Here is a 27,854-nt window from a genome sequence, read left to right as displayed (position 1 = left end):
AATAATTCTTTTTTTTTCTAATGCTTAGAGCACCTGGTCTTCCTAGGTGGTCTCCCATCCAAGTACTAACCAGGCCCGACCCTGCTCAGTTTCCGAGATCAGACGGGATCGGGCTTGTTCAGGGCGGCGTGGCCATAGACTAATAAGTTTGTAGTGTGATAATTCTTTACTGTGCTTTCCGTCTCTCGCTTGGACTCAGACTGACAGAGCGAGCACTAGGCCCCTGCCAGTGTAGGCATTTATTCTCCTACATAAAGTATAGGTGATTGTCCCCTGCTGAGGACACTAACATTCAGTGAGATGTGATGGCCAGGATCACTCAACCGGGGACTGGCAGAGCCTGGATTTGGGTTCAGTCCTTCTGGTGCTCTCCTGGCCTCAGTTTTCTCATATGTCCAACGAGAACAGTGGACAACTCATTCCTAATCACACCTTCTGTTGGAGATCATCAGGGTAATTAACTGAATGTGCATCTACTGAGCAGTAGAAACTAGCCTATCAGAATTTAGTATGCCGGAAGTGTGAAATATACACTAGATTCTGAAGATAGTATGAAAAAAAATGTAAACTATTTCATTAATATTTTATATTGATTATATGTTGCATACAGTGGGTTAAATAAAGTATATTATCGAAATTGATTTCACCAGATTTTTTTGTTCTTTTTAAAGTGTGACTACTAGGTATTTTAAAATTATGGATGTGGCTTGCATTATATTTCGATTCGATAGTACTATATTAGACAAAGGAGTTTCTTTTGCTAGACAGCACCTGTCATTTCATGGAGGTGGCATTGAAAGAAAATTCATACATGCATAGGTTAGAATGAATTAGTTAGCATATATAAAGTTCTTAGAACAGTACCTGACAAATAAGTGTTTTTTCCGTCGTTGTCGTTGTAATCATCATCATCATCATCATCATCATCGGCAGCAAAACAGGGAGACTAGAACGCCTCTCATGAACTCGTCCAATTGATGATGGACTTACTCTCATTTAAAAATCCAAAGAACTTAATGAGTGAGGTGAGAAGACAAGGCTAGGGCAATGGATGTTTCCTGACTACTGATTTATGGGGAAGCTTTATGTCACTACGTGTCCAGATCTCTGTCTCTGGCTCTGCAGGATGTGGGAGATGTCTTTTTGTCATAGATCCTTTAAAAAAAGATGCAAACCAGGGAGTGTTGGGAACTCAGAGAGGCTGCGTTTTAAATAAACTCATCTTGTTCTTCAAACATGATTAACCTTTTCAAATGACACTGATGCTCCTACCTCTTGAAATAATAAATGAATCGTGTGAAATCCGTGCCACGGTGCTGGAAAGCGTGGAGGAGAGTGACGTGATGATCAGATCCTAGTTTTGTCTTGTGGCTCCTGTACAGACAGGTCGTGAGCTGCTGGTCAGAGATGGTTTTGCTAGTGAATGCGAGTCACTCTGCAGAGTCCATCTGCAGGCCAGTGAACTCTGTTGTCAGTTCAACTTGGGTGATAGGGTCCCAGGGGAACGGGGTCTTTTAATAATCAGATTCTCAGATGGCTATTTTGCAACTGAGTCATTGCACAAAGGCAACTGGTCCCCATTAGATTAGTCATTCTGTGATGCCTTGGGCACTAGCTTCTGTTATGCAATAGCTTCTGAATGGCTGTCACATGGTTGGCTTCCCAAGCCTAATCACCTCCCAGGTATCATCTCCATCAGAGGCTTTTTCCCCAGGGGGAAACTGCTTAGGTGGGGCTCCTAACTCCTATTTCAACCAGAGAAGTTTCCCTTGGATCTGTTTTACATACTGCACTTTTGGGGCAATATTTCTTTTAAAACAGGACTCTGTTGGTTAAAAACATTTGTTGACCATTGCTTTATACTAAAACCTGATGGTGTTCCCTTTCCGATTCAGTAAGATATGCCTTTCTTTTGACCCCATCATTCTATTTTTTTTCTTTTTTTAAAATATATATTTTTAATTTTTCAAATACAGTTGGCATACGCAATACAATATGTCTTCCAACCTCGGCGTGACAGTTTGAATATTTATGCAATTAGCTGGACATTAGTTTTCATTTTAATATGTAATATGCAGTTTCATCAGACCAGTTCCATTTTACAACCATTAAGTTTTGAAACAATCGTGTTTCGTTTTTGCGTTCCAAAAATTTAAATTACATAAGGCATGCATACACAGATAACCAAATGTAAAATAGTACAATCAGATCTGTTAAAAAACTCAACAGTCTCCCTCTTTCTACTCAGAGACGTTCAGTTTTAACCATTTTATTTGTATTATTTCGATGGTTACTTTCATTGCTATTTCTGATTTATCAACTTTAGAAATTATTTCTTCATGCTCTGAGTACAGGTGATTGCTCATACCTTCCTCTCTCCCTCCTCTTCCAACCTTTGACGATCCTTTGATTTTTTTCTATTGCTTGCCTCTGTTACTTTAAATAATATGCTTCAACCTCTGCTTTTTACTCCATCAACTTTTGACTGTAGCTTTGTAAGATGGAGGTGTGAGCACCTCCGTCTTCCTTCACTACCTTTTATAAAGCCTTCATTTTTTTGCCAGAAGGGGTGATAACTAGCGTAGCCTGGAACCTTAATTAAATCTTGTCGGTGGCTATTATTAGGCTTCTTTTACAGTGGCGAAAGCAAGGGACAGATCCGGGATTTGACCTCAAGTTTCTTGGCTCCGAGTCCATGAACTTTGACATTTCTTAGATTTGGTTAACATCATTGCTGATAACTAGGATAGATCAAGGACGATCCCCTTCTTTCCCTTCTTCTCATTTCTCATCGACCAGGCTTAGGGTTTTTTTGTCCACCTGCTCCAGGCTCCTGTTTGGTCAGCTCCATCTGTCCCTCTCACCTCTGAGAAGCCCCAGCACACACAGAGTTCCTGAGTCCTCTCCCATGTGTATGTTGTAGCTATCACTCGATTAGCAGAACCCTTCCCATCCCCCGTCCCAAAGTCAAGGGAGGACAAATAACGCTCAGTCCATCTCTCGGTCATATGGGGGTCTTTCGGCCTGCAGTGCAGAATGCCAGGCTGTCCGTCGGAGACTGCAGAATAAAGACTCAGTCATCCCGCACAGACGCATGACAGTGAGAGTATTTGTACCCTTCGATTCATATTTTTTGGGTCTTGTCAGAGTTGCCCACAGTATGATGTTTTCAGTTCTCTTTCATGGATGCCCTTGCCAGGGAGGAACAGCCACTGAATCGAGCCTTTGTGTGGTCTTCGGTGGGACCAGGGCCAAACTGTCCAACACATCTGAGTCTGTATTTAACCCACTTTTTGGTTGGAGCTGGCGTGGAAGCTGTGATACAGCGTGTTGTCACCCAGTACGTGGCCAGCAGGAAGGCGCTGGCAGCAAGACACGGGATAGTCAGTCTTGTTGCTATTTCTTTTCCATGAGTAGAGATTATAGGAAGAAGTTTAGCAAAAGGACCTATTCTGGAGTTAGCTGAGATTGACAAAATACAGAACCTGGAACCAGGCATAAACCTGAGAGTCAGGGGTAGATGAAGCCAAAGGAGTCAATCTGCCTTGCGCTTAAAGGCCAGCGCATGCCCTGGGAGCGGGGGAGGAGTTTAATGGCCACGAGAGCGCGTTAGCAAGAAGTCAGGTAGTCAAAGTGCCCAGGAGCTAAGCCATGTGACAGTGATTTTCAAGCTAACGTTAAATATTTTACAAGCCTTATAAAAATACTTACTACTGGGTACTTGTTCTTTGGTATCTCAGTTAAGCATTATTATCCACAGCCTATGGACGAGAAAGCCAAACACTCATAATACCCAAATAACTTGTTCGATGACACGAAATTATTAGAAGTTCGCTTCAAGCAGATTTCTCTTACTGCAGAAGCTGTGTGCTTTCCACTGCACTGCACTCTGCACCTAGTTTTGTGAGAGGCTCTGGAAGGATTGGAAAAAAAAAGATTAATAATACCTATTAACTGTTGAGTGGGTAAATGGCTGTGACAAATTCACATTCCTTTACAGCCATGACAGTGAGTGAATTAGGGCTGCTGTGTGGATGACAGGGGGGAAAGAGCCAATCATGCCTGCTGTATGAGCCCGTTTCTATAAAGTTCAGAAACAGCTATAACTAAGTGATGGCATTGGAATTCAGGATGGCAGTTACACCAGAGCGGAGGGATTAGCGACATAAACAGGCACTAAGGGGCCTGGAAAGCAGGCGACATTCAGATTTTGGTTTTTGATCTGAGCACTGATTACACAGGTGTGTTCAGTTGTGAACAGTTCTTGAAATTTGTGCCGAGTAGTTTTCAGAATATTTGTTATCGATTAAAATGTCAACGAAGAACATTAAAATATTAATATTTCTTCGTAGCACGCCTTCCAGCGAAAGTTGGGTGTGCATGTACATCCAAAGAGGCAGGGGTTGGGGGCAGCTCTGTGCGTATATTCTCCTGCTCATCTTCACCTACAGGCCTTCTTCTATTATTAAGACTTCCACTCCCTTTCCCCACGTGTGTGATTTTCCCTACGCAACATGTAGTGTCATTTAAACTGGACTCTGGAGCCAGACTATCTGGCTGTGTGTCCTGGATCTTCAGTTTGCTAACTGTTGAGCTTGGGCAAGTCACTTAACTTCTCTGGGTCTTAGTTCTGTTACCTACATGGGATGAATAATAGTACCTACCCTATGGTACTAGGATTGAAGTGTTGATATGGGTCAAATGCTTAGAACAGTGACACATCACAGTAAGCGTTATATCCTGTCTATGAAAGAGGAACAATTATGCATGTATTCTTCTTGTACCTTGCTTTTTTCAGTCAAAGCTAAATATGTGAGATGCATGTGTGCTTATATATTTAACTTGAATTCTTTTATTTTTGTCGCTATATTAGATATTCCATCATGCGAATACATCGTGATTTTTTTAACCATTCTCTTGTTCCTCGGTTCGGCAAATGTTTGTGTCTCTACTCCGTGTGCAGGAAAAAGCAGTCACTCGTGGAAGACAGATCTACTCTTGTAAATGCAGAGCAACTCTGCTTGATAGCAAGTGCGATCATGTAAGGTACTGGTGTACCGTAGGCCCCTTTGCTCAAGCGATCGAGGAGCACACCCACACTGGCCGATGTGCTCATGCTACTGATGAGACCCACTTACAAGGTAACCTGTCCCTCAGAAATAGGGAAGTGGCTGCATTTAGCTTGAAGAGTACAGGGTTCAAAGGGAGCATCGACCCAATCGTCGGTGACAGAGAATGGACCATGCCCCAGGAAGGGTTCCCATCTGTTTCCTTTGTCCCTTGCCATCCTTCGCTAGAGTGGAGGGGAACTCAAGGGCACATAACCCCTTGAATTGGATTGCAGTTTGTGGATTCTGGTGTTTTTTTTTTTTTAAAGAAATGTCAAACATTCTATATCTGAGTTGTCCATTAAAGTGGCTTCTTGCCACATGAGGTTGCTGCACACTTGAAATGTGTCTAGTGTGACTGGGGGACTGGATTTTAAATTTTATTTAATTCTAATTAAATTTCAATAGGCGCTTGTGATTAGTAGGAACCATTTAGGTCTAATGAATAAAAAATAATATATATTTTGTGAGTAGAGGAAGGTAGGGGAGCTAACATTAGTTCAGCACTTACTATGTGGTGGGGGCTATCCTGACATTTAATTCTCACACTGCCCTGTGAGGAAGATGTTATCTCTGTTTTAGAGATGAAGAAACCAAGGATCAGAGAGGGTGCAAACTTGCCCAGGGTCACACAGGCTTCAAAAACCAGGGCCAGGATTTAAACCTAGCTCTGTCTCAGATGCCAGTCTCAATATCTAATCCCTTTATCCTGTATGGTGAGCGTATAATTTCCTGCCTGCTTCTCAGCTCCAGCAGTAAGCCAGAAAAGCGTAAAATCGAATGCATTCTAACAGGTAATTTCAAGTTCCTAACTGCTGATTTGCATTAACAAGTGGGTTTGTTGAAGCTCTGGTGTATTCAAATTCCAAGGGCTTCGGTGATGATTTTCTCTTGTAAGATGTTCAGGAGGAATAATAAGTGGCCAGGAACAAAGTGACCGAATGAGTCAGTTGGGCTTTTTGTAAACTTGCAACCAGAAATCATTTCTAACATTATATCATATCGTGTTTCTCCAGAGAAACAGAACCAATAGAACCAACAGGGTGTGTGTGTGTGGTGGGGCGGATTGATTTTTTTTTAAAGGAATTGGCTCACGTGACTCTATAGCCAGGTAAGTCCAAAATCTTTCGGGTAGGACAGCAGGTGGGTGATCCAGTGAAGAGCTGAAGTTGCAGCCCAAGTCCTTTTTCCCTTAAGATCTTCAACTAATTTGATGAAGCTCACGCACATTATGAAATCTAATCAGCTTTATTCAAAGTTTACTGACTTAAATGTTAATCTCATCTAAAAATTACCTTCACAGCCAATCTAGACAACTATCTGGGCGCTGTGCTTAACCGAGTTGATGGGTGGGATTTCTCATCATACACCGTAAGAGCATATGCTGGCGCTTTAGGGCCTCTGGAGGTTGGCAGCTCTATGTACCAGTCAGTGGCCTCCAGATATTGTCTGCGATTCTCCTGGACTTTACCTCATGACCATAAGATGGCTGTGTCAGCTGGACACACCACACCCTCACATGTTAGCAGGAAAAAAATGTCTCCCCGAAGCTAGCAGCAGATTTTCCCTTATACCTCGCTGGCCAGAACTGAGTTGCGGGCCAATGATTGGCAAAGAGAAATGGAAGTACCAAGATTTGCCCTTGGCCTTGTATTTCCCCTGAGAGTTTTGCCACCTGCCTGAAGAAGCAATAGGGAAGAAGGTGGATGGTTGTTAGGCTGGCAATCAGCAGTGACTGTCATAATGGCCTTTTGAGGATAGAGATGTCAGACCCTAACCAGGAACCTCTGCAATTTGCTCAAAAGTCAAGAAAGAGAGCATTCTGGTTACTGCCTATAGTACTTTAATATAATAACCACAGAGGAACGTTCGCCACATCCTATCTTCCAAAGAATGAGTACATCGAAGAATGAGGCAGAGAGGGTGACTCTTGCAGGGTCCGTGTCACAGGAAGCTGGTGACAGAGCCAGGGAGAGAGTCCCACTCCGACCTTCCTGCTCTTTGGATCAAATTCGGTCCTGAACGTTGCAGTCTTAAGCACTTTAAAAACTTACACGAACATCATCCCTCCCTATATCATATAGATCTATTGTGGTTTTTAATTAAAAAAAAAAGCCTAACCTAATTTGACTTCTTATTATTTATTCATGTCGTAGGTTATATTTGGTAGCAGAAGAGACATTCAAAGCTATTAGTCTGATGTAACTTTTCAGATGAGGGAACGAGGCTTAAAAGGTTAAGTGGCCGACGCGGGCCAACGGCTTATGAGCAGGGGACGGGGGAAGAGGATCCAGGTCACCCAACCCCTAGTCAGTTGTCATCACACTTTCCTTCAAAGATAGTCCATAGTCATGATGTTCTAGACAGGGCTCGGCCCTGCGATGTATGCCCAGGTCACTTAGAATCTTATCGGCATCCTTGAAACCTCGAGGCAGGGCACACTGCTGCCATAGCCTGGTAGGCCCGGAGCTGTGGCCCTCGCATAACCCTTCCCTGCTCCGCTCGTTTCCCTTTGGACGAATTCAGATGCTCCTGTCCACATCACAGTTTCCTTATATGGAAAAAAAAAGCGAAGGGAACGAGTGACATAGTTTGTCTTACTTCCAAAGTCCTATGAATGATACGAGCCAGGACAAGAACTAGGAGCTTGGTCTGTGGATTGTGGCTCAGAAAATCTAGAAGTACCTTGAAGTTAAGCTAGTATCTATCCACACGACTAAATCAATAGAACTTTTCATTTAACATTATAGGCAGTGAGAGGACAAAAACCTTACCCCAAACCAGAACTGTACAGCTGAAAGGAAGCTGTTGAGAATAATATTTTCCAAGCACTCACTTGACTTCCCTCGAGCTGCCAGTTCCTTATCATCATCATCATCGTGGCCTTATCAGACATTCAGTACGTTTTAGGTATTTACTGTAAATTATCTCTTGCAAATGTTGCAACCACTTAATGATGCGGGTACTATTATCTTCATTTTGTAGATGAGGAAACTGAAAGTCAGGGAAATGATAATGTTAAGGAAGCTGGCGTTGAGTTCAAGGGTAAATTTTCATATTGGGAGAGAGAGGGATATTCTTGGTAGATGACATTGCCCGCTGATATGTGTGACAGTTTAGTTTGGGCTCCAGTTTTTATTCCCTTAACAAATTTTTCATGGCCACAAAATGCTTTCTGGGGAGCCTTAGAAAACCTTGCATGTTGGTTAGCTATTGCATTAAGAATTCTGTATAACAAAGCATGTCAGAAGTCAGTGGACTAAAGCAGTAAGCATTTATTTCTAGTTCACACGTCTGTGGGGTGACTGGGGCAGCTCTGTCGCCCTTGGTTAGGTTTGAATGGCTTGGCTCAGGACGAAGGTGCTACTTAGGTCTCCTCCATGTGTCTCTAAGTTTCAAGGATCGACGAGGGTGCTTCTGGGCCATATTCTTCTCATGATGATGGCAGAAGTGTGTGGTGGGTGATCCCAGAAATGTGACGTTTTCTAAGGCTAGATTCAGAAATGCCACACCATCACTGCCTCACAAATTCTGTTGCCCCAAACGAGTCATATGGCCAAGCTTAACATCAGTTAGCAACGAAAAGTTTCTGCCTCCAGTGGGAGGAACCGCAGAGTCACGCGATAAAGCAGATGGATAGAGGGAGGGACGAAGGTTTGGGAACAGTACTTCAGTCTTTCCTGGCCAGGCTGAAAGTTAGTGGTGACGAAGGGCCAGCAAGTGAGAGTTAGAGAAGCTATTTTGATAAAGACCGAGCGATGTACTACTGGGAAGAGCCTTGGGGTCAGAAGATCTGGATTTGCGTACTATCCTTGACATTCATTTGGTAGGACTTCGAGGAAGTCATTTGCCCTCATGATATTTTAACATTAAGGACTGATGAGATCTCTTGTAGTATTTTCATTTTCTAGATAACGATGCTGAGCAAGAAGGCCGAAGCGATTAACCTAAGTTCAGATAGCTGGGCAGAAGCAGACTCAGGACTACAACCTACAGTTCTTTCTCTTCCTATGTCTTCATCACTATGGAATAGGAGATATTTAGAATGGCATGGAGAGGGGTTTCAGCCCTCCGCCTTTCTTCGTGCAATTAAAGTTGCTTTCTTGCGATTTCATTTCCCACATTGGAATGCTCCTCTCTTTTCCATTTCTTCCAAGGGCTGTGGAAGGGGATGTAGGCCAAGGTCATAATGGGACGGCTTGAAGTTCAACCGGAGGTAGTACTTCCACATTAGACAGTGGTGGCCTCTTGTAACCTCATGCATTTGGACCCTGTATGTATGCTTGTTTATTTGTTAAACATTTATATAGTGCCCATCTGGTGCCAGATAGCCTTCTAAAAACTCTGCAGATATTCATTCGTTTAATCCTCAAAAGGAGGTCTTATTTATCCCTCGTCAGAGATCGAAAGAAACAAACAAAAAAGCAGACAACACCAAAGCAAGCAAAGCCCGAACGCTAAAGCTTGGAGTGACTAAATAATTCCCACTGTGTGTGCTGAACAGAGACAGAGACGGTTCTTGGACCCAGGCAGACCGGTTCCAGAAGCCTTGCCCTTAAGCAGTGCTCTCTGCGTCCTCGCCGGCCAGTGCAAGGCCCGCGGACATGGCAGTTGAACAGACCAGCTCTGCTACTTTTACTGGTTCTGTGACATGGGGACGTTACTTCACCTCTCTGAGCCTCCATTTCAACTGTAAAATGCAGATACTGATGATACCTCCCCCATGGGGTTATTGTAAGTTCAAAGTGAGACCGTGCACAAAACAAGCTTGGCACCGAAACGTTAGTCCTGTTTCTGCGAAGAACTTCTATCCGTTTTTAGCATATCTCTAGAAGGAATTTTTTTCGGGCCCTCAGAAGCATGCATTGGTGGATCGATCTCCATGACTTACCGTCTAGCGTTCGGTATTGCTGTCTTTGTGTGACACAGGGAGAGCGATGAGGCCATTTCCCTCGGGGCAGGCGTGGGAAGGGGACCCTGTGTGTCTTGGCTGTCTGGGAGGTTGCTGCGCTGTGCTGTCTCCTTTATCTTAATTTATCCTGGCCTTAAAAATGGTACCGAATCGGAATTTTGCATGTAGCGTGGATGGTGACTCTTATATTATGCTGTGGAGTGTTCTAATTTGTTACGTTCGTTACTTCTCTGAACCCCCAGCAGGAAACTCTTAAATGTTTGCTGGTGTCCTTGTGAAGAAGGTCTGAGTATGTTGCCACATGCCGGAGTCCCCATGCCCTGTGGACAGATGCATCACCCTCCCATACGAACAGTAATGCCCCATCCACCCACGGCTCCCAGCCCCGCACGTGCTGCGTGCTAGAACTCCCAGGGACTGGAGGAGGTTACATAAGCTCACGTCCCCTTCCAGGTGGGAGGAGGAGGAGGACAACAGCTGTCAGCTCCACAGCTGGTCCTGCCAGCCCATCATCCCAGCTTCAGTCGGGCCGAGGAGCAGCCTCCTCGGCACAGAGGGCAGATTTGCTGAACTAGAAGCAATGTTTCAACCATTGGCGATTTACGTTCAGTTCATTCAGCTAGGACAGAAGGCTCTGGCTGGCTGAGTGCGGTGTTTTCTAGGCATGTTGTGTGGTCCTCAAGTGGTTCCCGTCCTCCTGGTCATCGACTGCACGTCCTCCTCGTGGAAAAGTGTGAAAACAAAGCGCATGCCACTGCTGGCCGATTATTTACTGTTGCCTCAGTGCTCACTTCAATCCACTAAACTAAAAACAAATATTTCTATAAGACGGATGTAAGAAACGGCAATCTCCATAAGTAATTTGTTCTTTATTTACTTCAACTCTGTTTATTCGTGGAAGGTTATAGCTAGCACATTAGTTAACATCGGCGCGCATGTGCACACACACACACACACACACACACACACACACACACACACACACAGATATATTTACAACCGAAAGGAATATCGGGCTTTTGGGAGACATCTCCTGTCCTTGCTGGTTTATGAGGGTCTCAAAGGCTGATTTCTGCTTCAAGATTCCCTTCAGAGATGAGCCCATGCCTGGTACAAACTCATTTACTATATTGATCGCTAGCATATCTAAGATGATCTTATGACTGTAGGGCTGAAATCACATAGACAGGAAAAGAAAATTGTTTTTGGCCTGCAGACTTAATGCCTCTGTTGATCTGTTCTCTTTCACTCTCACGTTCTTATTCTCTCTCTGGCTTAATATTTACTGAGTACCTGCTCTGTAGCACGCCTCTGGTACTTGTTACATCTGGGTGTACAGAGATGAGTAAGACACAGTTCCTACTCACGAAGAACCACACTCTCGACTAGCAAATAGATAATTACAGTATACTGGGATCGGTTCTCATTATGTACACAGCACTGATATATATATCACACACACACACACACACACACACTCACACACTCATACACTCACACACACACACTCCCAAAGCCTGAGTAGGACATGAGGCATGGGGCAAGACTTAGAAAAGATGTCTTGGAGGATATGATGCAGGAATGGAATCTTTAAGGTTAAGTCAGAGTTAGCCAGGGAGGTGGAGTGTGAGCGAAGAACATGGCTTGCGCAGGTAGAAGGCTGTCAGGGCACACATCAGCTGTCTCCCAGAAGATCTTCTGTATCTTCTCAAGGTGAATAAACTTGCAGTCAATAGTAAAGACTTTGAGCAGGGGAATGGAGTAGATTTTGGCTAGTTTGCTTCATTTCTTACTGATTGCACGCCCTTGGGTGAGCCATTTAATCTCTCTGAAGTTTGGTTTCTTCATTTGTAATTCAGTAATCATCATGTTTATTATAAGGTAACTGATGATTGATTACATGGGGGTCATATCCCAGAATATGCAGTGTATTAGAGCTACTCAGAAATTATTTTATTCTCTTTCGTTCTCATCTTTGATTCCTTGCTTTACATGGTAGCTTAACAGTTACATCTGGAGCACCTATTATGTAAAGTTGCAATACTAGGCCCTAAGGACAGAGATTGAATAAGACACAGCCCTTAGCCTCGAGGAGCTCAAAAGTATGTGCCTGGCTGTGATAATCAGGAGACCGTGGCTTCCTGTCTCCTTTATGCCATTAGGCTAACGTCTGCCCATTCGTTCTCTGGCCCTCTGCCAACTTCTCCCTTTCCTCTCCTTGCTTAACTTCTTCCTCCCATCTCGCACAATGTCCTGATTCTTCTCCTACCCATTCTCTCTCTGCCTTTTACTTATCTTCTTTTATTCTTTCTCCTCCATATAGAAACACACTTAACTCTCCCCTTTAGTAAAAACAGAGCGCCATCCTTGCCTTCAAGGTCTGAGAAACCACAGCATAACAACTGGTGGCAGTTAGAGTATTAACAGCAACAGAGACTGAGGAGTCAGCATTATGTAGAAATGATGACAGGTGGCCTCAGGATGGTCTGTTATCATGGAACAAAGAACCTAGTTCAGTGATAGGAGGGAGGGAGTGATGCGAGTGATCAATATTGCCCCAAATCAAATAGGATCCAGTTCCAGAGAGCCCGATTACCGATGGAAGGACTAAGGCATAAGAACTTAGTCTGGGACTCAACTGAGATGCAAGGTAGGAAGTGGGTCTTATGAAGCAGACAGAAATCTCGGTGTTTCAAATGGGACACAATGTCAATGTCAATGTCAACTGACAATGTGGTGAGTTCAGTGTATGGGGCTACACTTCCCAGTCCATCCTGCCCCATGGTAGGCCTATGCTCAGCAACTGGAGCCAGGCCAGACCTCTCTGAGCGTATCAGGCAGCCTCCACTCGTGGAGGAGAAGCAACTGGCCAGCTAAGGTCTCTAAGTTTCAATAATGACACGTTGGAGAAAGGACATTCTAAATGGAGGAAATCACATGGGTAAAAAATAAAGCATGGTATGAAAAGCATGTCATATCACATTTGGAGAACATAGAATACTCCAGTATGATTAGAAGTCAGTGGCTCATACAGGAGTGGAGGATATGAGACTGGAAAGGAGATTAGGGTGAGACTTAAGGGCCTCGAACGCCAGGCTAAAGAGTTTGTACTTGGTATCCAATTAAGTCTACTGTCACTATCCCATATCTGGTGTATTGGGATCTGCTTTAGTGGTGTGCTGTGTGCTCTTAAAGCATTTACTTGATTGTGTTTTTCCTTATAAAATATATGATGGTCAGAAGATTGTCTGTTTCCACGTCGGGAAATTGAGAGCAAAAGTTCAAGTTTTTTTGTTTAAGATAATGTAAGTAATAAATGGAACAGGCCGATTTGAATGTGGTTCCATGTGCTTTCCATAATCTAGTATATGGAAAGGTTAAAAGCAAGGACTTTAGAGCCACATCTGAGTTTGAATCTTGGCTCCTCCACTCTAGATGTGCAGCTGAGACAAGTTAGCTCTCTGAGCCTCAGGCTCATTCCTCATCTGGAAAATGGGATAGTGATAGTCACAGTCGGTGGCTTGCATGAGGATTTAAAGAGGTAGTGCATGTAAAATGCTTCACCTAACGACTGGCGAGTAATGCTCAGTAGATGGTAGCTATCATTTCTATTACGTAGAATTTAGATCTGAAAATGTGATTTTATTGCCCAGAATAGTAGAGTAAAAGGAGTTAGTGTGATACACTTATTGGCAGGAGGTTCGTGTTTTTCTAATTCAGCCCAGTAGTTTGATGCTGTGGTCATATTTGGGCAAGAATTTAATGCTTCTTCTATAGCCGAGGTTGCAAGTTGCTTCACCGATTTGTTAAATATTTATTTGGTCCCACTCTAAGCCAGAGACTGTTCCACGTACAGTAACAAGACAGAGTTTCTGCCCACGCTGAGCTTACATTACAGTGCAGTGGACATTCCTCCAGGGCAAAAACTATAAGTAACTGTCATAATTTTTAATGGCTTATGATGTTCTATAACAAATGAGTCATAATTTAGAAAACAGGCTATTTTCAGGGTTTTTTTGTTTGTTTTGTTACTGTTAATGATGCTATAACAAACAACCTCATGATACACGAAATGGATGAAATAGATAAAACAACAATTGTATTGGAGATGGTTAAGATGTGCCTCCCAGAAACTGATTGTAATGAAGAAAAAATAAATGGCGATACCAAAGTCTTAATAACACAATAAGTTTGAACTATTAGATATACATAGAATACACATAATGCTGTATCTAAGAAACAGAGATGATATATTCTTTTGGAGAATGCAGGGAACATTTGCAAAATAGAATATGGATTAGGCTATCCGGGAAGCCTAAAAAATTCCAAAGAATGAATTTCATATAGACTTCTCCAAGCAGAAGACAATAAAATAAAAAACTAATAATGAATATTAAAATTTTCCATATTTGGGATCTAACATAATGTTAAAAATTTTTGCGTTAATAAAAAAAATACATTTTAGAATGTAATGATAATGGAGTCACTATATCTCCACATTTGTGGGACATACTTCAGCAGTACATAGAAGAAAGTTTATTGCTTTAAATATACTGATTAACAAACAAAAAAGATAAAAAACATATGTGATGAGCATTTAATACAGGAAATTGGAAACAATAGAGCATACCCAAGTCGCCAAACAGACTCTTAACGTATGAGTTAAGGTTAGAAATTAAATTAAGGATAAATATAACAGCAATCAAAACCGATAGAGATTATTAATAAAACCAAAAATTAACTAAAGACTGGAAGGATTATCAACATACACCACTGGTAGGACATATCAAAGAAAGAGAAGATGCAAATAAAATACAGAATAGGGAATAAAATAAATGAGATATTACAGACAACAGATTTTTTAAAGATAGAAATTATAAATAGCTATATGCCAATACATTTGAAAAAAGAGAAGAATTAAATTACTAGAGAAATAAGAAAGGCCAAAATTTGGCATTAGAAAAAATAGAGACTCAGGAGACAAATAGGTATTGAAGGGATTGAAATGGAAGTCGAAGCCCTTCACTCCTACACAAAAGTGGTCCCAGTGGCTTTACTGGTGAGTTCTACCAGATGTTTGAGGGAACGATTAATTTATATTGATACACAAATTGTTCCAGGAAATATGGAAAGAAAAAACACTGTCAGGTCGCTTCGAACAGTACTGTAATTTTGATTCTGAAATAAAATAAGGAAAATAAATAATAAACAACAAAGCCCCCTTTTACTTGTGAACATAGACGAACTCTGATGAATGAAAATAAAAATGAACTAAATAGATGGAGAGAGATTCTGTGTCCATGGATAGAAAGACTCAATAATGTCAGGAGGTCAAGTTCTTCCCTGCTTTATCTACCTATTCGAAGTGATCCCAATCAAAGTCCTAGCAAGTTATTTTGTGGATATCAACAAAATTAATCTGTAGTTTATACAGAGAGGTAAAAAATACAACATAGTCAACATAATATTGGGAGTCTAGGAGAACAGAGTTGGAAGACTGTTGGACACTACCCAACTCCGAGACTTGCTATAAAGCTGCAGTAAACAAGACAGTGTGGCATTGAGGAAAGAATGGACAAATAGATCAATAAAAAGCCCAGAAATAGACCCAAGTAAATACAGTCAACAGATCTTTGACAAAGTACCAAAGAAAATACAACGGAGCAAATATAGTCTTTCAACAAATGGTGCCGGAACAACTGGACATCCATGTGCAAAAACAAAAACAAAAACAAAAACCTTTCTAGACCTAAATGTGAAGTGCAAAGCTATGGAACTCTTAGAAGATAACATAGGAGAAAAGCTAGATGAACTTGGGGATGGTGATGACTTTTTAGATACAATATCAAGGGCACAATCTGTGAAAGAAATAATTGATAAGATAGATGTCATTAAAATTAAAAAAATAAAAACTTCTGCCTCATAAAAGACAAATGTCGAATGAGAAGACAAGCCATAGACTGGGAGAAAATATTTGCAAAAGACACGTCTGATACAGGACCATTATCCAAACTATACTGAGAACTCTTAAAACTCAACAGGAACGAGACGAACAGCTCCATTAAAAAAACAGGCAAAAGAACTCAACAGATACCTCATCAAGAAGATACGTGGACACCAAATGCAGGTGAACATGTGGAGCAGCAGAAATTCTCACTCGTTGGTGATGGGCATGCAAAGTGGCATAGAAGACGCAGCCACTTTGAAACAGAGTTTGGCAGTTTCTTAGAAAACTAAACATATTCTTACCATGTGACCCAGCAACTGCAGTCCCTGGTGTTTACACAAAGGAGGTGAAAAACGTATGTGCACACAAAACCCTGCACGCGGATGTTTACAGCAGCTTTATTCATCATTGCCGAAACTTGGAAGCAACCGACATGCCCTTCAGTAGTTGAATGACTACACCAACTGTGGTCCATCCAGACAATGAAATATTATTCAGCACTGAAAAGAGAGGAGCCATCAAGGCATGAAAAGACATGGAGGAACCTTAAATGCATGTAACTAAATGAAAGAAGCAAATCTGAAAAGGCAACTAATATATGACTTCGATTTTATGACATCTTGGAAAAGGCAAAACTATGGAGACAGTAAAAGGATGAGGGGTTGGCAGAGGAAGGGATGAATACATGGGGCACAGAGGGGTTTTTAGGACAGTGAAATTACCCCGTATGATACCATAGTGGTGGGTACATGTCATCATACACTTGTCCACATGCATAGAATGTACAACACCAAGAGGGAACCCTGATGTGAGCTGTGGACTTTGGGTGATTATGACATATCAGCATAGATTAACCAGTTGTGACAAATGGACCACTCTGGGGGATTGTTGATATTGAGGGACACATGTCGTGTGTGGGCGCACAGCTACGTGGGAAGACTCTGTACCTTTCTCTTAAATTTGCTATGAACCCAGACTGCTCAAAACAAAAAAGTCGTAAGAAAAAAAGCAAAGACCCCCTTTACTTATAACAGATGCTTAAGTATTAGCGGATTCAAACAATTATATATATAATCGTTGTGTAAAGGGGAAAAGCATATACTTATCTGAATCTAGAATTGAAGGGAAATTCCTTCTCGCAATAATGGTTATATGATTAAAACCTATAGCAAACGCTGTACTTCATAGAGAAACCAAAATACATTCTTCTTAAGATGAGGTAGAAGGCAAGAATTCCATTAATGTACTGCTGTTTAACCCAACACCACAGGGCCTGGTCAGTAAGTGTATAAAAGATGTATGTTATAAATGTATAAATATCTAACTGGAAAAATCAAATTTATAGGCTTAATAAGAAATTCAGCCGGATTGGCAATTACGAGAGTAAACTACAAAAATCAATATTATTTTCAACGCATAATAACCATTCAGTAACTGTGCTAAATAAGAATACCATGCATATTAGCAACAAAAATGTATAAAAATACAGAAGTTATTTTTAACGGGAATACATAAACCATTTTATTGAGGAAAAAATTTATAGTAAAGGGTGTGGAAATCAAATAAAATCAGAATAAATTTGAGACATTTAATGCTCTCAAATGTGTTTCTGTAATATTATAAAATATTTAATTCTCAAATTAATCTATGAATGAAAACATTTAGTTTGGTTTTTATGCTGATACGCATTCAGAAGTTTTAAGGTTCACTCTTAGCTAAGTCAGGCTTCTAAGCGACGACTAAGGAAGGGTGATTTGCCCAGCCAATCACCACCACACAACGCAGCCTCAGCGGAGTCAAAACTGTGGTACTGGTCCCCAAACAGAAGACCAGTAGAACAGAAAAGAGAACTCAGTGACAAACTCATGTAGGAATGTCACAGGAAATAAATTTAGCACTTTGAGTTACTGGGGGTAGGAAAAATCGTTTGACAGGTAGTTTTGGGAAACTGAGTCACCGGATAGAGAAATATAAAAGTAGCTTCCTTCCTAACTGCGCAAACAGAGGTGGGTTCCAGGTGGATTAAAGGCTCGGAGGGGAAAGGTTAAACCTTCGAAGGTGTCTTCTGTCCTGTTCCTCTTCCCCACATGGTCATCTAAGTGGAAGTTCAAGGTCTCCGGGGTTCCAAAGAAACCCTGAGGAGTAAAGCCTTCCGAGGGCTTCTCATTTCGCTTTGTTTTGAGGCTGTACACTTGTTTTCCTTAAGTATCTCTTAGTAAAGAGCTTTAAAAGACTAACAGAGATTTTATCTGGCGTTTTCTTTTTTGGGGGGGTGGGGGGAAGGCAGGAACATTACTCAGCCAGGAAAAGGAAAGAAGTGTTGACACGCGCTACAACATGATGCACCTCGAAAACACTAAGCTGAGTGTAAGAAGGCATGCAGTTATATGAAATGTCCAGAATAGACAGACCTATAGAAACGAAAGTCAGTGGTGGGTCCTCAATGAGGGGGCAGTGGGTGAGGGGGAGAATGGCTGCTAATGGATATGGGTCTCTTTTTGGGGTGATCAAAATATTGTACAACTAGATAGCATTGGTGGCTGCGCAACGTTGTGAATATGCTAAAAACCCTTGAATTGTTCACTTTAAAAGAGTGAATTTTATGATATGTGACTTATATCTCATCGTTTTTATTTTAAAAATGGAAGTGAAAGCAACCCACAGAACTTTTATCTGTTGCCAGAGGAGTTGCTGACGTTTTGTGATCCCATGCTTTCTTGAAATAATTGCTACTTTAAATAGATTCAGCCGCTGGAAGCACAGTTTACCCGTCTTGTGTGTGAAAACCCCTGTGTTTTGGCGTCTGAGTGGGGCTGGCGCTTGTAGACATACTTAAGTTTTATTTGCAAGGCCTCCCGAGTGTAATTCCTCCTGTGAGCATCTGGGCCCTTTTTGACTCTGTGCAATGAATCAGACGCACCTGTATATTATGTGACCTGGGAGAAGCTAGTTCACCTTTTTGGAACCTTAATTTCCTTTCCAATATCTACTTCTTGGTGCCGTGAAGACTCAATGAGATAATGGATTTTAAATGCTTTGCATAGTGCCTGGCCTGATAAGGGCTTCACTTAATGTTGGCTTCCTGTCTGATTAAAGTACATTCCTTACAGGCCAGGGGTCACTCAGCTCTGTCCTGGCTTCCCGCCCAGCAACAGATGGCTTCTAGAAATAACCCATTGGTGCGGTAGATTTTTTCTTTTTATCCGTGTGTCCCTCGCTGTGCCTCTTCTAGTGCCTGGCACACTGTAGGTGCTCAGTGAGATGACACAAGCCTTTTACACAGATGTCCCAGCACGTTGCGGACAGAATTGCGGAATATCCGCATTAGTGTGTGACAAGGGAGCATGGTTACTGTTCCTTTGGAGGTTGTGTGACTTCCAGTTGTGCCGAGAGGCAGAAAGCTTGATTAAATGTCACACTTGAGGAGAGTGACGGCTGAGTCCTCCATCCTCCATTAAGGTTTTCACCTCCTGCTTTCCAGTTAAACTTTTCAGGATCGCCCCTCATTTATAGCATCATCTTTTAAAACGCAGTAGTGAAATGCTTCCGCAACGCCAAAGGCCTTGTCACCCACGGAGCAGGCCCAGGTTTCCATTGGCTTTGGAAATGTTTTCCTTACCATGAGGCTGTCTCAATGCGTATATTTAGTTCAGTCTTGCGGTCTTTCTTCATCCTTTAAAACCTCGAATGAGTACTTCATGACTGGGTCGATCTCTGAGCCGCGGCTCCCAGAGTCTTCAGCTGTCCCGGCGGGAACTGCCCTCTGTGTAGATGAAACGATTCACGGTTGTCTTTGAGGAAGTCCCAACTGCTGAGATCAATGCAAAAGGAAATGCTCTCCTGCCTTGTTTTTTTCTTCCCAGGAAATAGAGAGGTTGGCCACCTGAAACCGGACACTGCAGCCTTCATTCTGGGTTCTGAGCAAAGCCAATTAAACCTATAGACATCTTATTCTGTGCCTTCTCTCCCACGTCTAGGAGCGGAAAAAGAAATTCGAAAAGGATGGCGAGAGGTTTTATTCTTTGCTGGATCGGCATTTACATCTGTCTTCCAAAAAGAAAGAATCTCAGTTACAGGAGGTACGTTCACAAAGGTGGTCCCCACCTTCCACTGCCAGCTGTGTGTGCCACGCTAACGGTGCCGGCTTGCTATGGCAAAGCTTTCCTCGGGCCCTGCCTCGGCCTGAAGCCATGTGTCATAGCTGTGCTTGCAGGTAGTAGATCCATGGCCTGGGACTCGGGCCTCCAGCTGCTCCAGTAACTCACGGCGTGACTTTGGATGAGGTATTTCTCTCTTGGCCTGCGCTCCCCTCTCTATGAGAAGGGCAGGGGTACCCCGCAGCCTCCAGAGTCCCTCTCAGTTCTAGCTTTCTGATTTTAGATTCCACACGAGGGTGGATTTAAAGCAGTGTTGTGTTTGGTGGATAAGGAGCTGGTCTCCTTTTTTCCTCTGAGGTATTCCAACAGTGGCTGTTTTTTGGGGGTCCTGCACTGGGACTCCAGCTTACATGAGACTTACGTGGACTTCAGGTCACAGAAGCCACTTTTTGGTGAGTGCCTACCACGTGCCAGGGTCGGTGCTGGATACGACGTGGTGTGACAAAGACCATAAGACAGACTTCCTGCCCCTCTTCAGCTTACTGTAGGAGTTTTTACATACTGGACTGTGTATGTGTATGTGGTGTCCTTGTAGGGATGGGAAAGTATTCGAGGATAAAAAGACTCCTATTTGGATGTGGAGAATGGCCTCATAGAAGAACAGCGTCCTTCTGATTCGAGGTAGTCATTTAGCAATAGGTGGAGTGTTTGATGGGTAGACATGGAGAAATGGACCTTCTAAGTGGAAGGCACTGGCCCTAAGGATGGAAACCATAGAGTGCGTTTGAGAAATAATTTGACCAGCATTTGCCTTACTACTGGAGGGTAGCGAAAGACGAGCTGAGATCAGGCAAGCGGAGCCTGTGTCGTGGGGTCGTAGGCTCAGGAGTCGTATTGAATTCTCTCGACCCTGGGAGGGGCATCGAAGGCCTTTGGTTGTGCAGGCGGTATGAGTGGAATTTGATTTTGGGAATCTCAAACTGGTTGGGGCTGTAGAATGAATTAGATCAGGGAGAGACCGGAAGCAGGAAAATCAATTTAAGGAGCTATTGCAGTGATTGTGCGGGAGAGGGTTTGAGTCAGAACGGTGACACTGGGGAAGGAAAAGAGAGAATGAACTCACGAGAACTTTTTAAAATGGAAAAATGGATCCATGTGTTGGATAAAAGATCCAGGAACAGGTGATGCTATTGAAGATTCAAGTATGAAAGAGATACCCACACTCGAAGAAGGAAGTAGACGTGAGCAGTGAAGGTTATTCAGAACCATCTTGTGCACGGTCACACAGAGTGTCGCAAAGCTGAAGCTCATCTCCTGGCCCCCGATTTAGTGTGCACCCACCACATCATGTGAGGTGCTTGAAGGTGCTGAGTCAGGCGCCTCAGTGATGGACAGAGTTAGTATGGAGAAGGTAAAGGACTGTCTCTTTCATAAACGGGAATGCAGTACTAGTCTGGGATCTTCTGCCATTTTCTTTTGCACACTTTTGTTTTCTTCCTATTTCATCTATTCTGTGCCAGGGTTCCTGTGCAGGAAAGAGTTAACATAACGGGGCTGAAACAGCTGTGCTTACACAGGTCTGCTTATGGGAGCAGCTCTTGGCTGGTGTCTGGGAACTTGGCTGGTGTGCTTTATGCTGAACGCCTCATTCTTTTCTGGACTTTTGGGATGTGTTCAGCTGATGGTGTCTGTGTATGCCCCCCAATAAAAACGTGGGCCATCCCATCTCAGATGAGTTTCCTTGGTAGGCATCCTCTCGCAAGTTTGTCATAAATTCTTTTGCTGGAGGATTTAAACATGTCCTGCACCTTTCCTCTTGGCCGATTTTGCTTTGTATTCTTTCACTAAAATAAATCTTAGCCGTGGGTATGACTGTATGCTGAGTCCTGTGGTCCTAGAGAATGACCAACTCTGGGGGTCTGGAACCGGAGACACTGTGTCAACTTCACTCCTTTGGTGGCATCTGCAATGAAAGCTTCTGCAGTGTCCTAGCGGTTGGGTGCTGTATGTGGCTGTCCTTCGCGACTTCCTTAATGAGCAAGGAGGCAGCCTTTGGACTTGTTCGATGAATAATAAGCTGGGGGACCTTGGGTCGGTCACTTGTTTTCGTATTGAGACTTTATTTTTAGAGCACTTTTAGGTTTAAAACTTGAATGGTAAGTAGAGTTCCCATATGTACCTGACCCCCACACATACACTTTCCCGTGTCATCAATATTTGCTTTACTGTAGTATGCTTGATACAGCCAATGAGCCAATGTGTCATACATTCTGTGGCTTTTGACCGAATCCACCATTACACTCTCATACAGAATAACTTCACTGCCCTAAAAATCCCTGGGCGCCACCTCGTCATCCCTCCCTCCTCCTGCACTCCCAACCCCCTGACCTTCTTATGGCTCCACGTTTTTGCCTGTTCCTCAATGTCATGTAGTTGAAATTATACAGTGTGTAGCCTTTCAGATTGGCTTCTTTCACTTACTAATATGCATTTAAGAATTCCTCTGTGTCTTTTCGTGGCTTGGCACCTCACTTCCTCTTAGTGCTGAATAATATTCCGTTGTATGGATGGACCACGGTTTGTTAATCCATTCACCTACTAAAAGACATTCTGACTTCCTCCAGATTTTGTCAATTATTAATAAATCTGCTGTAAACATTTGCGTGCAGGTTTTAGTGCATATAATGTTTCATATCATTTGGATAAATACCAAAGAATGCAATTGCTGGATGTCACCATAAGATGATATTTACTTTTGTAAGAAACTGCCAAAATACCTTCAAAAGTGGCTGTGCCGTTTTTCATTCCTACACAAATGAATGAGAGTTCCCGTTGCTTCATATCCTTGCCAGCATTTGGTGTTGTCCGAGGTTTGGATTTCAGCCATTCTAATAAGTGCATAGTGATATCTCATTACTGCTCTAATTTGCATTTCCCTAATGATATATGATGTGTAACATCTTTTCATATGCTTATTTGCCATCTGTAGGTCTTCTTTGATCGGGTGTCCAAATTCTTTGCCCATTTTTAATAGGGATTTTTGTTTTCTTATTGTTATGTTTTAAGAGCTGTTTGTATATTTTAGATACCATTGTCATATCACACTGGTCCCCAAGCTTTGTGGCACCAGGGACTGGTGCTCCTATGAGAATGTAACACCTGATGATCTGAGGCGGAGCTGAGGTGGTGATGCTGGCGCTGGGGGGCGGCTGCAAACACAGATGCAGCTTTGCTGCTCGCCTGCCGCTCGCCAGCCGCTCACCTCCTGCTGTGCGGCCCAGTTCCTCACAGGCCACGGACTGGTTCTAGTCAGCAGCCCGGGGGTTGGGGACCTTTGCCATATCAGATGAGTGTTTTACAAAGATTTTCTCCGAATCCGTGGCTTGCCTTTTCATTCTTTTAACAAAGCTTTTCACAGAGCAGAAGTTTTTAATTATAATGAAATCCAACTTATGAATTTTTTCTTCTATGGGTAATGCTTTTGATTTTTTAAATGTTATTCTTTAAAAATTTAAGTATAGTTGCTATACTATATTATGTTAATTATATTAGTTTCATATGTACAAGATAGGGATTTGACATTTTTATACCTTACAGTACGATTACCCTAGTAATTCTAGGGTGCAAACTTATCACAATATTATTGACTATATAAAAGCTATATTATTTAGCTTTTTTACCCATCCACTATTCCACCTCTGGTAACTGTCCCTGTGGTCCCTGTTTCTATGGGTCCATTTCTCTTTTGTTTATTAATTTTGTTTCTTTTTTATCTTCTACATGTAAGTGAAACCATATGGTATTTGTCTCTGTCTGACTTATGTCACTTAGCAAAATACCATCTGGGTCCATCCATGTCATCCCAAATGGCAAGACTTCATTAATTTTTATTGCTGGGAAGCCCTGTGTGTGGGTACTGCAAAGTCTTGCCAGCTCCGTGCTTTCTTGGGGTGGGCCATCCCCACGTGTGCATGCTCCCAACTCTCTCTGATGGGACAGTGTTGTGTGCAGGAACCGCCATGTGTTGCTAGCTCCACGCTCTCTCCAAGCAAGTGAGTCCTGCATCCCTGTGCAGCCCAGGTGGCGAAGCAGCACCCTGCCATCCCTCTCCAGGTGGAGGCTCCCCTTGTTCACAGTCTATGGTGTCCTCCTGTTCCTGCTGGATCTGCCAGGAGGGGTGGGTAGGGTTGGGGGGGATGCACCATAGCGCCCTGCAGGTTGGCCAGAGAGCCTGGGTGGAGCTTCTGCTCTCTATCCACAGGCTGGGGACATGTAAACGATGGCACTTACTGGTTCCCCGGTTCTGGGTCGTTCCCTCAGCTCTCACAGAGCTCTCGCAGTTCCTCAACCTTCTCTATGTGGTCTTCTCCCTGTCTTGCTCGTTGTGCAGAAGCCGTTTGATTGGATTACTCTTGTCTTTTAGGAGGAATTGCTGTAAACGTAGCTGTGCATTGGATGTGTTCTTGGGAGGGTTTGAGCTCAGTGGCCAGCTATGCCACCATCTTGGACCTGCTAGAGATTCTTCCTAAATAAAGTCTGGTATTGGCTATAGCGACAGGCTTCTGCTTCTGGCCTTCTACTCTGATATGCTCTGATTCTCCATATTCAAGTGTCTATCCAATTTTGGAGGCATCGGTTTTCCCTCGGCCTTCAATTTTCTGTTGGATCTAAGAGGAATTGTTGGTTTTCACCTTGGTCAGCTTTTTTCTTGTGTGGACATGGCCACGATAATATCCATGCTTCTTACTTGTAGGGCCCGAAACTGAAGTCTTGCATCAGTCATTTTTTATCTCTTGGCTTCAAGTTTCCATCTGTAAAATAAACAGATAAGATCACTACTTGGTGGCTCAATTGTCCTGTAGCTCCAACATTCTATTGAGTCCATAAGCACGGACTTGCAAGAATGACTAGGCAGATTTGTGACACTTGATACTCTTCTTCTACAGGCAGACCTGCAGGTGGACAAGGAGAGGCACAACTTTTTCGAGTCGTCCCTCGATTATGTTTATCAAATCCAGGAAGTTCAGGAGTCTAAGAAGTTCAATATTGTAGAGCCGGTAAGTTCTATCTGTTGATGAACGGTCTAGAAATATCTACTGAACGCCTAGAAAAGGTGAGCGACTTTGGTCATAAAATCGGGATCTCGAAGAATGTGAAAGGTAATTGTAATAATGAGTCTCAAGAAAGTAGACGCACCGGCTCATGTCGTTTCTCTTTACCTTTCCCGTGTCTTTCCTTCCTCCATTTTTTCTCTCTAGCTGTGCTCTTTCTTTGTTTCTCTTTCTTTTCTTCCTCTCTTCTACCTTCCCTCCCTCAGTTTCTCTGTTACCCTAACTTTTACCTCATTCTCTTTTTCTTCCTCCTAAGCCTGTGAAAATATCGTATACCGGGCACTGTGTGTGAATGCATGTCCCTTGCACCCCATTCTAACGTTTTTACTTCTATCTACTTTATTTTTTTCTACTTAAATCTGTGATTTATTATAAATGATGATGAGCTTTGGTTTGACAGCTCTGTTGAATTCTAACAACTTTCTTTTTATTATGAAAATGTATTGTTATTGCAGAAAAGCTAGAAAAAAATTCTAGGAAAAACCAAACAGAACAACAAATCCCCCATACGGAATGAATTACTGTTAATATTGTAGCATTTTCTTTTTATAGTGCCTGTGTATCTATTATATTTACTTCTTTATCTGCGTTTACCTATGTGCTTGGAAATGCGGGTGTGTATACCTGTGTGTGTGCGTGTGTGCACATGTATATATATTTCACGTGAGCACATATATCTGTGTACCAGTGTATCGATGCTCACATTTGTACATATCTGTTTGTGTACATATGCAAACAAGTATTTATGATGTGCCACGCACTGCATTAAACACGGAGTGTCCTGCAGTGAGCAAGACAGACTCATTTCTGCGTTTCTGCATGCTACGTTCTCATGGGGTAGACGGAAGGGAAGGGAGGATATACATAAATAAAATAATTGTAAGTCGTGATGATGGCTCAAACAAAGAACAAGAAATGGCAGCTCTTTTAGATCAAGCAGTCAGGGATCTCCTCTGGAAGTGTCATTTAAGATCTAACGAAAGAGAAGGTGAGGCGATGGGAACAATGGGGAAAGAACATTCCAGGCGCAAGAAAGGCACACGTGCGCAGTGTCTAAGTGAGGGGAAAGCATAGTGCGCTCAAGGAGTGAAAAGACGAGCGCCTTGAGATGCTGGCGAAATCAAAGGAGAATGGCAGCGGGTAGTGGCGGGAAGGAAGGCATATGACATGTAGGCAACGGTAAGGGGCTTGCGTTTTACTCCGGGTGCAGTGGGAAACCTCTGGCGGGTGCTAATAAACAGGATATGACATGAGTTGCTTTTATTTTATGGAGATCGGCTCGGAAGAGGCCAGCGTCGGTAGTGAGGAAACCAGTTAGGTCGGTTTGGGTCGTGGTCGTGGAAATAGAAAGGAAGGACTGGGTTAGAGCTCTGTTTTAGAAGCGAAACCCACAGGAATCACTGATGGGTTGGATTGCTCTGTGAGTGAAAGGGGGAATCAGGTACGATTCTTCACTTTGCTGTTTCCTGATTAGTTTTTATATGTGTTTCTGTATGTGTACACATGTAGGTTGTGTTTATATGTACACACGCGTGTGTGCATGGTGCGTGCTGGCATATTTATATGTGCTCACCTGTTTACTTTCTAAAATAGTAGAGCAGTTTTTACTACATTTTATCTTCCACTGTTGCCGGCACTGAGCAATATTTTTTCAGTGTTTGTATTTGCTAGGTGAATGTCCTGTTTTCCTTCGTTTTTATTGAGGTGTATTTGATTTTTAATGGAGTTGAACATTTCGAATGCTAAAAATATTTTATCGATTATTTGTATGTCTTCTTCTGCAACCCCCTGAGAATATTCGTAATTTGAAATCAGGGTCAGGCACCTTGGACCTTTTAGCATTATGGCAGTCTTCATAGAGAGAGGCACATAGTCTTACTTTATTCATTTATCCATTTAGCTATCTAGTCATTCAGCAGATACTTAACTGCGTACCTACTTTGTGCCGGTTTTAAGGGTTTAAAGAGAAAAGACACAGTCTATCCTCGTACTGTCCAAATTATGAATGGTTTCATAGGTTATCGAAAAAGGATCTGAATGAATGAATGTGTTAGTAGTTCTTATTTTCTAGAACCTAGTTCAGGTTAAATGTTTAACCTAATAAGAGAATAGCTATGTGTAGACATGTGTGTGTTTGCATGACTGCTTTTAGGACTATCCTTGGTGAACACTATGTGGAGTTACTTTTCTGTGCTTCCGTTGCCTAGATTCGATCAATGAGCGGGTGCTCGTGATAAAGTTGTTTTTACACGTTTTCCCTAGGTCTTGGCCTTTCTTCACAGCCTCTTCATTTCCAACAGCTTGACTGTGGAGCTCACACAGGATTTCCTCCCATACAAACAACAGCTCCAGCTCAGCTTGCAGAATGTAAGTTTGCATGCGGGGTTCGCCCCTGTCTGTGCATTCTAATTGGATTTAAGCCCTGATGATCTTGACCTTAGAGTTCTAGGTTATGGCACCCCAGCCAATTTGTCAGGACACGGTTTGTGTGGATCACAAATATTTCCGTGCACTGGGCTCTTCTTGCTGTTCCGTATTAGCTCTTTTCTGCACTTCAGCCTATCGTTCAAATCCACCCTTCCACCCACTGACACCTCTGTCTATCCAATATTTATTACGTGTGGCAAATTTTCTGAATCGCTCCCAGATCAGAACCCAGCTATGGACTCTTTGAAACAC

The 27,854-nt window shown here is 42.6% G+C and overlaps 1 protein-coding gene and 1 pseudogene across 4 annotated transcripts in view; one reads left to right on the top strand and one right to left on the bottom strand.

Moving 5' to 3' along the window:
• The window catches only part of OPHN1 (oligophrenin 1), a 240,962-nt gene that overhangs the window by 124,051 nt on the left and 89,057 nt on the right, over positions 1–27,854 (top strand). For all 4 annotated transcript variants that reach the window (XM_025044450.1, XM_025044447.1, XM_025044449.1 and 1 more), the window contains 3 exons: positions 19,945–20,046; positions 25,011–25,121; positions 27,438–27,542. In XM_025044450.1, the coding sequence (XP_024900218.1) occupies positions 19,945–20,046; positions 25,011–25,121; positions 27,438–27,542 (318 nt within the window). The remainder of the gene's footprint in view (positions 1–19,944; positions 20,047–25,010; positions 25,122–27,437; positions 27,543–27,854) is intronic.
• LOC112477176 lies at positions 22–140 on the bottom strand (annotated as a pseudogene).

Source organism: Pteropus alecto, unplaced genomic scaffold (genome assembly GCF_000325575.1).
Source record: "Pteropus alecto unplaced genomic scaffold, ASM32557v1 scaffold312, whole genome shotgun sequence".
NCBI lineage: Eukaryota > Metazoa > Chordata > Mammalia > Chiroptera > Pteropodidae > Pteropus > Pteropus alecto.
The sequence above is the reverse complement of the archived record's forward strand: the minus strand, read 5'-3'. Positions and strand labels throughout refer to the sequence as shown.